This window comes from Cynocephalus volans, chromosome 1, assembly GCF_027409185.1.
Source record: "Cynocephalus volans isolate mCynVol1 chromosome 1, mCynVol1.pri, whole genome shotgun sequence".
Classification (NCBI taxonomy): domain Eukaryota; kingdom Metazoa; phylum Chordata; class Mammalia; order Dermoptera; family Cynocephalidae; genus Cynocephalus; species Cynocephalus volans.
In genome coordinates, this window is record NC_084460.1 from 266,105,392 (window position 1) to 266,117,450 (window position 12,059).

Sequence of the window (12,059 nt, forward strand, 5' to 3'; positions counted from 1 at the left end):
TAATGATGTGTTTGTGCCACTTACAGAGGGAGCCAGGGTGAATAATCTGCATGGGGGGGACTCCACTGCCATCCCCCCACCCTCTGCCAGTAGCAGGTCGATACTCAGGCTTCTGGTGTAGATTTTGGCCCCCACCCTCAGGGACTATATCATTGTAGGCCTCATCACCACTTTATATGTGGACAGGTTGATCATTGGAAAGATGAGCAAGCAGGACAGGGAGAGCCTCTAAATTTCTGAAGAAAGGGGTCCAGGGGCACCACTTGGGAAAAGAAGATGCCGAAAGGAGAAGCTACCATGCACCTTCGCCTACTTCACCATTTTGCCAAAAGGCTGGCCGTGTCTAGGGCATTGCCACATCTCTGAAATGGCAATTCCCCATTCTAGTTACATCATTAAATTGTCACACTCATCATCTGATCCACTGCAGTGTTTGTTGCCCAAAGGTGACCGTCTGATTTCTCAATCCTGAATCAGGATGTTGGTGACTGGCCAGGCCACTTCTAAAGATTAAGGGTTTCTAGGGCAGCTCCTGTCTTCCTCTGTAGAGTGTGGATTCTCATCAACCTCTCCAAGATCCAGTTGGGCGCCCTATCATGCACCTGTCAGGTCTTAAACATGCCACTGGTGAAGCCATATTTTGCGATGACATCCCCATGGTGGATAAAGAACTCTTCATGGCTTTGTTGACCAGTAGCAGGGCTCATGCAAAAATAATGTAAGTAAACAAAAAGCTTTCAAAAGCCTTTTAAACACATACCTGTGGATACCCTTGGAGGAATGTACTTATTTTCTCCTGCAATGTCCTAAACCTGAAGAACCTAAAATGGAAAGAATAAAGAAAAGATGGCCAGTGCCAGGAGGAAGGAGGGAGAGTAGCTAGAAATGCCCATCATGAAAGAGAGAATAAAAATCATAGTTATGGGCCCCTTGTTTCCATCCTAACTTCACTAAACCTCCCCTCCCTGCTGCAGCCTCAGGCACGGCTCAAAGGAACAACTCCAATATTGGGCTGATATTCAGCTGGTGATAAAACACTGAAATGCCTGTTTCATCACCAAATGCTAAATGGCCACTGTCCTAAGTTGCCTAAGAACATCCCTTGCCACAGCCACACTGGCCACCCCGAATACCTCTCCCACAACTAGCTAAAGAATTACTTCCTGGCCCAGCAGGGCATCTCCTGAACCTACTCCATGGCAGCCTCATTCTGACTGGTCAGGGCCTAAGCTGGACTCGTTGTCATATATTTTGATTTTCAACCATGCTATATTCCTCTCTCAGGTTTGGGGTCCTCAAAGCTTGATGATTTCTATTTCTTAAATATCTCTCTTTGTTCAGATCAATTGATTGGTCTGAGGCCCTTGAACTACCCAAGGTGGTTGATGTGATAACAGCCGAAGATATTCCAGGTACCAATGGTGCCAAAGACGACAAATTGTTGGCTGTAGATGAGGTATGTATGGGACATGCTTTCCCACATGACCTTGTGCAGACAATCACCAAGGTACCACCTCCAGCCGACTTTCCATTGCCTGCCAGCTCTTTCTGCCACTGGGAAGTAGGTACAGCAGGTCTTCTAGCTCCTCTCCATCCCTAATGTCTTTATTCAGCCCTACTCTTCTGGAGTCAGGAAACAACATAGTGAAAGGAAACTTATTTCAGAAAAGCAATACATCTTAGTTTTGCCACTGGGTGCTCTTGAGTCCTTTTTACCCTCATCTGAAGAGTAAATGCAAGGAACCAATCTGTATCAGGATAGAATATCCTAGAAAGATCTAGAAAGGAGAGGACAAAAAATAACAGCACTTCCACTTATTTACACTGAACTCCTCTTCCTAAACTTCCCTCTTCCCGATGTTCCACCTACCTTCACCTACTTTATTTTTAATAAAGTTGCTCTGTCTTTGACCTTTTAATTCAAATTCAACAATCATTCACTGAGCACTTGATTTTGGAGCCAGCTGCCTAGGTTCATGTCCAGCTATTCTATGCACTAGCTGTGTGCCCCTGGTTTTCATCATCTGTAAAAGGGGAATAATCACAGCACCCACTTTAATGTGTGGTTGTGAGGTTTCAATGAGTCAATACGTGTATAGTGCTCAGGACAGTGCATGGCATGCGAACACTCGCAGTAAGTGTTAGCTATTGTTGTCACATCTCAATGCATCCCACACAGACTGTTCCTCCTCCAGCCGTGGAATTAATCACTGTTCTTTTGTTGAACTCCAGATGAAAAGGTTGACTGTCATTTTAGGAGCTATATTAGTCTGCTCAGGCTGTCATATTAAAACACCACAAACTGGGTGGCTTAAACAATAGAAATTTATTGTCTCACAGTTCTGGAGACTGAGTCTAAGATCAAGATGTTGGCAGGTTTGGTTTCTCCTGAGGCCTCCTTTCCTGGTTTGTAGAGGGCCACATTCTCACTGTGTCCTCACATGGCCTTTTCTCTGTGCAAGGGCATCCCTGGTGTCTCTCCCTCTTCTTATAAGAGTATCAGTCATTTTGGATTAGGCCACTACCTTTATGACCTCATTTAACCTTAATTGCCTCTTTAAAGGTCCTGTCTCCAAATACAGTCACATTAGAGGTTAAGCCTTCAAACATATAAATTTTGGAGGGACATAATTTTAAATCCACAACAGGAGCCACGTTGTTAAAAAAAAAAAAATTTTTTTTTTTTGCTTATCTTTAAACCCTAAAATGACACCTTTAAGGTTACATGTGTAAACCAAGCTCAACAGAGGACATGGTAGATACAGGTCATGGCCAATCTCACACACATTCTAGGGCTCCTAGTCACTGAATAAAATGGGCAATGGAACTGTCTGTATTATTTAAATTATTTTTTCATTAAAAAAAAAATTTAACCAAGGATATGTAGTTGAATGTGACTCTAATGTGATTATTATTGTTCAACTATGACACCTAAGACACAATCACTGGTAAGGCTGAGCTAAGCCTATTCCTACCCGGAGCTTTCTACCTGCCTTCCACAGGTACTTTGCGTGGGCCAGATCATCTGTGCTGTGGTTGCAGAGACAGAAGTACAGGCAAAGCGAGCACTTGAAAAGATAAAGATCACCTATGAAGATCTGGAGCCTGTAATCTTCACCATACAGGTAAGCAGGGCTGGCCAGTCTCTTCTGCAAGGTTGTAGAGGTGAAAGTAGCTTCTTAATGCAAGTCTAATTCTGGGCTTTAATTTGTTCTTGCCACTGGCTTGCTCTGGAAGAATCAGCACTCTCTGGAAGATATTACTTATATGAGTTGAAATTAGCTTCGGCTGAAAGGAATAGGAGGGAAAAAAAGAATAGGAGTTTTTCTCTCTCACATTCAAAAAGTCTTAAAGTAGTCAGTCCAGGACTTACATGGGGTTCTATGTGTCAGAGATCCAGCCTCCTTCTACCTAGTGACTCTGTCATGCATGGTTTACATTCTCCAGGTCCCATTTTGGTCCACAATGGCTACTGAAGTTCTGACCATTAAATCCATCTTCCAGACAGCAGAAGGAAAGAGGTGATGAGGGAGGATATACCCTCTCCTTTTAAGGACACTTCCCAGTCCTTAAAGGGAGATATGTACATTGCACATGCCTTCCTACATCTCATTGGTTAGAACCTGGTCACATGCCACACCTAAATGCAAAGAGATCCAGGAAATGTAGATTTTATTCCAGACGGCCATGTATCCACTAAAAATTGGAGGAAGATGTTGAGAATGGATATTGGGAACAATAATGTTTTCAAGGTGGGGTCCAAAAGCAGTACGACTTGTGGTGGAATTCCACAGAAATTTCCACTCTCATTTCTGGGTCTAGACAATGGAATTCAAATGGTACTCCCACAGAAGATAATGGAGTGAGAGTAGAAAACTCCAGAATAGATTGGAGTTTGCAGGTTCTAATTCAATGAGGGACAGGCTCAGAGTAAGTGAGCTGAGAAAAGCTTACTTGTTTGTGTGCCTGTGACAGGTCAAAAAAGTGTTCAAAGGCCCTTGTGAACTATTTGAACATTTTTAAATGTACCTAAAAGGTACAAATTGCTCAATATTCAAAGTATTTTTTTTTAAAGTTTCTCAATCTTTCTAAACCAAATCAACTCTGCTCCAAATTCCCATTTGCCAAGTTTGCAAGAGTCCAGCCCATTGTTCTTGGCTCACTCTTCTTCCTTCAGTTGTACTAGGATTCTAATATGTATTTTGAAATTTCAATTCTAAGCACTTTCTTCAAGGGGGGAATAGCACCCAGGGGACACACCCATGAAATATTGTGGGACTCAGAATGCTTAGAGATCTAGAGTTCCCCCAAAATAGGACTGTCCAGAGTCAGTCAAAAAAAAAAAAAAAAAAAAAAACTCTCTGTAACCAAAAGCAAGTAACAAAAAGTCATGTATACCAATACTTATTTGTCCATCTATTCATTAATTTATTCATATGACTGTATATGTGAGAGCCAGTGTAGAATAATGGTTAAAAGCACACATCCTAGAACCAAACTGTCAGGTTTGAATTGTGGCTGCAGCACTTACTATACTGTTCATTTTCTGCTGCTTTGAGAAATTGGGTATTCATCATCAGACAAGATGTTTCTGTAAACTAAGCCTGGGCTTGAAAGCTGTTTCCATCACTTATTTGCAGTGTGACTTGGAGAAAGCTATTTTATCTTCTCTAAGCCCAGTTTCTTCATCTGGAAACTGAGGATCATAATAGAATTAATGTGCAAATACATGTACATATGCTGTTATTGTACAGTGCTTGACACAAAGCAAGCACTCAATAAATAGCAGCTGCTCTCTTCACCATCTTTCATGAGAAAGCTGTTGGAGTCAAAGAAGGCAGGAGACAGGTGTCATTCTGAAATATGGGAAAACACTTTGGGTCTAAAGGTTAAGCAAGGATCAACTGTCAGTAGGTCAGTCCACAGAACCACAAAATGGAACAGCTTCCAGTCTTCATGTGTGAGTCAGTTTATATTACTGTCAGGAAAAAAAAAACACAAAACAAAGGGCTAGAAAGGCCCTTGTGAGACGTGACAAATGCCCAAAGACATGAACTAAATTCCTACAATGTCGTCTCCTAGGCTTTCTTGCTACAGAGATGTGTCAGGACTTGTGTCTTCTCCCTCAACACAGATTCCTGAGTTACAGGTTCTTGCACATGAGCTGTGTAAGCAGTTCCACACAAGTGCTTCTCTTCAGGGAGAAGGTAAAAAGGGAGGGCCCAGAACCTAACCCATAGTGCAGCCGGACATATCACCTGTTTCCTGGAGATCCAGTTGAAAGGGAGAAATTAGTATTATATCATCCTGGACCATCATAGTGTCCCCAGACCTCAATTCTGAATATAGTTCCCTTCCTAATGTTTTGCTAATCCTTCTTCCTGATTTTCTCTGCAAATCTAAAAGATAGTCCCTCTGGCATCTCATCTCTGCAGTGAGCCTGCTACTCTAGTACTCCCTTGCTTGCTTGAGACCTTTCCTGTGTCCCAGGAGACAGCAATTTTCAGTAGTATACTGGCTTCTGTTTAAGGAAAAACTACCAATGAAAGAAAAAGTAGGAAGAACTGGCTTTTGTGTTTTTTTCCTGTCATTCAGGATGCCATAAAATACAATTCATTCCTATGCCCTGAAAAAAAACTTGAACAAGGAAACATTGAGGAGGGATTTGAAAAAGTCGATCAAATTGTTGAAGGTAAGCTACACAGGACAGTTCATAGATTCTTTGGCTGATTCTTTTCTGAAGCAGACAGCAAGAGCATGTGATTTCCCCTAAAAAAGGCCATCCTGTAAAGTCTTGGTATTTTGCCATATTTCTCTATACCACTTCCTCTCAAAATGTGTGTGTGTGTTGTGTTTGAGAGTGGAAGGTAGGGAGCTACAGAATAAATGGAAGACAAAAATTCTAAAATTCTCGTTAGTCAAGGGCAGAGTAAGGAACAGAACCTGGTACTTTTAACTTGTTACTCAGAACCATAGTGTCTGAAACTGATTGCCCTCAGTTGCCACAGGACAAATGCCTGGCTCCTCGATCAGGACAAATCCAGGCCAACAAGTCCACATTTTACTTGCTTTTGAATTCCCCAAAATGGTTGCTTCCAACCAACAGGCACCTTCAGGAGTTTTCGTGTGCTTGCGCTTAACAGGAGAGGTCCATGTTGGAGGACAGGAGCATTTTTACATGGAAACACAAAGAGTACTTGTTATTCCAAAGACAGAGGACAAAGAACTGGACATTTATGTGTCAACACAGGATCCAGCCCACGTGCAGGTGAGGTCCAGGATCACCCTCACCTCCCCACTTTCCTGTCTGCATCATGGCGGTCATCCCCACAGCCTCACAGTTACTAGCCATTTTAGCTGCAGAAACTTAGAATCCAAGTATTAGACATCGCAGAGCAGCCAAGACCTCAGAACCTTTTTGTTTTTTCTGGTCAAGTACATAAAAAAATAGCCACAGTCACTTTAGGTTCAAAGAGTACACTCATTTGCATCATGCTTAGGTGAACTCTGTGATTGAACGACACCACTAAATTATTTCTGTACTTGATTTTTCTCTAAAACAATCATTCCAGATAACCTTTGGAGTCCACACATCACTGTATAGCACGTTCTCATTTCCCCGGTCACAAAGTGCTCTAGGTTTAGCTGCAGACATATCATTTTCTTTAATAGGTTGTCAGGAGTTTGCTGATTTTCACCTCCTTGAAACTTTAGGTCTGGGCGTTTGACTAGGTATCCGGCTTTTGACAGGAATCCAGGACTCTAACAGTTTTCCTTCTGGAAAATACCATTTTTCTGCTGGAAGGGCTGTTCTGTGAAGATGAATGATGTTTATGAACTAAACAGATCCCTGAAAGACAGATTCAGAGTACCTCCATTTTTTTTTTTTTTTTAACCAATGGTAAATCTGCTGTAATGTTGTATTTCAGGAAACAAAAAAGTTTCTTTGCCATTTCACTCCTATAAACCTTCCCATTATCTCTTTTACAGAAAACAGTGTCCTCTACTTTAAACATCCCCATCAACAGGATCACCTGTCATGTAAAACGAGTGGGTGGAGGTTTTGGGGGGAAGGTAGGAAGGCCAGCTGTATTTGGGGCGATTGCAGCTGTGGGTGCCATCAAGTAAGTACAACCGGGGATGCAGAAGGGTGTGAAATGCACAGAGCTGAGGGCAGATCAGTGGCCTGAGCATCACTTGGGCTGCTGTCATACCACCTGTGTGTCTTTCGGCAATTCAGCCTCCTATCTCAGTTTCTTTATAAAATGTAAATAATAATATCTGCCCTCTTGCTCTTTTAGAGTTATTGCAAGAGTCAAATGTACACAAGACTTCAAATAAGCCAATATGCTGTAAAAAGGAAAAGTGGTATTATTGGTTGAATACCTCCAGGGCTGGGGCTTCCCCATCCCTTAGCAATGGGAAGGTGACCTGTTTAGGGATGGGGCAAGTCACCCTGCCCAAGTGGAGTGCTAAGGGGGAGGTTGCTCCCTGACTTTTCCTGTCTACTCTCAGCCCCCTAACAGGGTGGGGTGAGAAAGAAAGGCTCTCCATATTCTACTTCCCTGCACCTGGGAAGGACCTCTCCTCAGTGTGTGCTCAAAGGACAGATGAGTCGTCCACAAGGAGAGCTCCAGGCTAACCTCAACAGAAGGCTCACTCCTTTGCTGTTCATGACTCAGCACTGGGGTTTAGGTGGTGCTGGCTTCTCTGTTTTCTTCTTCATTTTCTATGGCTGTTTCTTTGATATTTTGTCAGAGCCCCGATCAGCCTGAAAAGTTCACAGGTCCTGCTTCCTTTGACAACTTCTAGGTAGTACATAGCTAGGACCCGAAGCACTTAGACATATATCTCAGTCCTCAGAAGTGGGAAAGAGCAGGATCTGAATCTCCAGTTCTTTCCATTATTAACCTCTCTTTATTCATACTCACCAGGGACCCAGCAAGGGATAACCAGGTTCATTGTATTCCCATCAGGTGTTGTGCCTTTAAAACTTCTCAAACTTGACTACACATTAGAGCCATCTGGGGGAGCATTTAAATCCCCATTCTTACCCAGGCATCAATATATTTAAAAACTTCCCCAGTGGTTCCACGGGGCAGCCAAGTGTGGGAACCAGTGCCTTAAGATACAACCCTGCCATAGCAGACAACTGCCGTGCATGAAACGATCACCAGAGCCATGTCCCAAACCTCCTGATAGTATGAGTCACCTGAGGTGAGAGATATACTTGCCTCCCCATCCCAGATGCACTGAATCAGAATTACCAGGGGATGGACATGAAAATTGTACATTTTACTGATGCTCTGGTTGTTCTTGCCATTAACGATCAGGAAACCCTGGGCTAGAATAGCAGTTTTCAACATGTGCCTGAAGACTGAATCACTGAGAAAAATGCAGATTCTAAGGCCCCTCCTCAACCTATTAAATCAGAATCTTAGCACAAAGGCCAAGGAAGATGCATTTTCACCAGTGCTCCTGCACTCCAAAATCTGGCAACCTCTCTGCCCTCGAAATACAGTAAGGCTAAGGCTCCTCACTATCTGAGGGCCCAACTTGGCCAACATAGTCACATTCATGGGTGAAAATGAAGATGCTAACCCTGACATTCTAGGATGATCCTTTGGCCTTGTTTTTCTCCTAGTGTTAAATTTGCATTTCTCTGTTCACACTCTTCTTTGTAACTAGTGGTGGGGATATGCAAAATGGCTGGATCTGGGTGAAGTTCAAATTTGAAGCCATAAGAATACAAATTAACTGGTGTATGCATTAATCCCTTTAGCTAGACCTCCAACCATCGAGTTATAGACCACAGAGACAATAGTAATTTAGTTATACATTCACACCAGTTCCTAGCACATTGTATGCAATCAATAAAGCTATATGGGATGGATGGATGGTTAAATGAATGCTTGGATAAATGAACGGGAGGGTGAATCGTGGATGGGTGGGTAGACAGGTGGACAGATGGATGGGAGGGTAGACAGTTTAATGAGGGGATGGATAAATAGATGGGTGGGAGGGTGGGTGGGTGGGTAGATGAGTGGATAGATGGGTGGATGGATGGGTGAGTGGAATGGATAGAGAATCTGACTAAAATCTGTTTTCTTTAGAACTGGTCATCCCATCCGTCTTGTTCTTGATCGTGAAGATGACATGTTAATAACTGGGGGAAGGCACCCATTATTTGGAAAATATAAAGTGAGTATTAAAGATGGAATTATTAAAATACCTCATTTTATTTTAACAGCTTTATCCTTTTCTATTATTTTGATTTTGCTAAATTCCAAAAAAATTCTTAGCATCCAACATATTGAATGAAGATGTTGTGTATTTCAATACTCATAAAATTTTTTGAGGAACTTTCAGTAAATCTAATATATAATTATGAATAAGTTCAATGATAAAAATACAATTTCAGATAAACAAAAAAGAACAAAAAACTGAATGAAGCTACAAATATTATACTAAAACCTCATGACTATAAAATATTATTTTGCAGTAGAAATGTTTTGAAACAGTTTGATCATTTTAACTGCAAAATCAGTTTTTACCAGTGTTTTCACCAAGCAGTCATGAAACTGTCACAAAAGCTCTTTGCAGGTAAGAAAAAAGAATTCACTAACTAGTAAATTTAAAATTGTTTCAAACCACATTCACTGCATTTTTATGCAACTATAGTATAAATGCTATTAAAAATACTTGCTGTTATCTAGTTGACAAGAAAACTACTTTTCAAGTTTGTGATTGAATTGTTAGTTTTGTTTTAATACAGTTCTAATAGTTCTAAACATGCTTTATTTGAGAGTTTCTTGTAACATACACAGTTAGATTTCCTATCTGATTCTCTCATTACCTTAGGTTATTAAATTATATTCCCTGTTTTACTAAAGCCACAGCTTTCCTTAGCACAGCACAATTTTATTTCTTCCATTGGCATTAATGATTTTTATAATCAAAGAGGAAGGGACTGTAGTTGGCCATTAAACTTTTTATTTGCCTAAATGTGCAGAAATTAATAGTCACAGCTATTATTATCTTCTAGAACCAAGAGCAATGTAGAGGCACCCTGCTGGGATTGTGTCAGTTGCTGTTGTTATGGTGGTTGTTGTGTTCTTTGGTTTGGGACTGAATTATAAATTAGGCTTTATATCACAGCTGTGAGACTGTTTTAGTACTAATACTTACTGAGAAGATTGTTAATATTTTGGTAATTATAGTACTTAAAATATAACTAAAAAGAGGAAAATAGACTTTGAAAAATTCAAATTTTATTTTATTTTTAAAGAAAATCAGTTTCACTCCCAATATGTTAATATACATGTGTATATATGTGTGTGTGTGTACATGTGTGTGTATATATATATATATATATATATATATATATATATATATATATCTCCTCATTCAGAAATAGCTAACAAAGTTTTGCTTGGTTATTCAGAACTATTTGTAAATTAGTATAATGGATATTACATATAAATAGGTTCTTCCAAAATTCTTTTAAAAGTTTACGTTAAATAGGGATGGCCAGTTAGCTCGGTTGGTTAGAGCGAGGTGTTATAAAACCAAGGTCAAGGGTTCAGATACCTTTACCAGCCAGCTGCCAAATAAAAAAAAGTTTATATTAAATAATTTGAGAATTCTCTCTGCTACCTTATTTATAGTAATACTTTGCTTAGCAGTTTTTTCTTCATGAAAAGTCCAAATAAACTTCAGCCTAGCAATTGTCAAAATTACTATAAATTCTGAATTTGAGGATTTTCCTATACTCCCTAACTGCTTTGTAGTTTATTATCCAGTGTTTCCCTTGGAGTAGATAATAATTACCGTATAGTTCTATGGTTTGTTCAGCTGTATTTAGCCCTGTTTTCAGAACGGCAAAGGGACCAGGGCCAATCCTCTTTGGGTAGAACTACAATAAGGAGTGAGAACTTTTCTTTTCAATTTGGGCTGTACAGACAAAATGATCTGGGTAGGTGGGAGGCAAGTGGAAACATGGGGAAAATGCAAGCTGCCTTAGGCTCCTCCCAAACAGCAACAATGGCACTAGCTCTCACATTTGTTAGGCCTTGTAACTGTTTACAAACTACCTTCACCACCTAGTAAAATAGCACTCATTCCTGTGCATCCATTGGCGGACCTCAGCTTCAGAGCCCTTCCCATAACAAGATACACTGCAATTCATTCCAATGCGTTCTGGAATTCCAGAGATTTTCAAGGGAGAAAACCACAGACTAAATTAGAAAGCAAGCCAGTAAAAAATGAAGGAGAATCTTCCGAGAATAAGGAAGAAGAGGGTGGCAATTATATGCCAAGAGACAAGCAGGGACTTTAGGATTCTGTATTGACTGTGAAGCCAGAAAACTACACACTGAAGGGAAAGGGCTCAAGCAAAATTCAGTTCAAAGGGAAAAAAAGCCACAGTGGTGCGTTGTACTTGCAGAGGGAGAGAACATACCTAGGGATACAAAGTGGAGTGGGCAAAGGGGGATGGGGAGGGAGGTCGGAGATAATTGAGGGGATAATAGGGTAGGGGACATGGGGTATAATCACAATTTGTGGTAATGGACATGCTGCCAGTATGGATCCAGCCATCACATCTTCGGCACGAGTGGTGATAATTTGCTTTGTACCCCACGAATATTCATAACCAATAAAAACAAAACAAAACATTTTTTAAAAAATCTATACAGAAAAAAAAAAAGAAGAGGTCTTCATCAGACAAGCACTGAAACGCAAGGGGAGCTAGCAAGGAGTGGTACACTGTAAAGCAAACAGGGAGCAGGGAGCGGAGTCTGTCTTCAGTCTTGCCCAGTAGGGGACGGTGACTCACACTTGGCATGCAAATTTTAAACAAATCAGTAAAATGCCCATCATTTGGTGCAGGTGGGATTCATGAACACTGGGCGAATCAAAGCTCTGGACATTGAGTGCTACATTAACGGAGGATGCACGCTGGATGACTCGGAACTGGTACGTGCTTCAGAAACCAGCCACATCCTTGATGCAAAATTTCTAGATGAGTCCTTATGATGCATGTTTCCTCAAGTAGTTAA

The 12,059-nt window shown here is 40.9% G+C and overlaps 1 protein-coding gene across 1 annotated transcript in view; it reads left to right on the forward strand.

Annotated features, from left to right (window-relative positions):
* LOC134369639 (aldehyde oxidase 2) overlaps positions 1-12,059 on the forward strand; it is a 75,615-nt gene that overhangs the window by 35,751 nt on the left and 27,805 nt on the right. The window contains exons 17-24 of the mRNA XM_063086226.1: positions 549-718; positions 1,342-1,456; positions 3,003-3,125; positions 5,596-5,692; positions 6,144-6,268; positions 6,991-7,124; positions 9,114-9,201; positions 11,890-11,976. Coding sequence (XP_062942296.1) covers positions 549-718; positions 1,342-1,456; positions 3,003-3,125; positions 5,596-5,692; positions 6,144-6,268; positions 6,991-7,124; positions 9,114-9,201; positions 11,890-11,976 — 939 coding nt within the window. The remainder of the gene's footprint in view (positions 1-548; positions 719-1,341; positions 1,457-3,002; positions 3,126-5,595; positions 5,693-6,143; positions 6,269-6,990; positions 7,125-9,113; positions 9,202-11,889; positions 11,977-12,059) is intronic.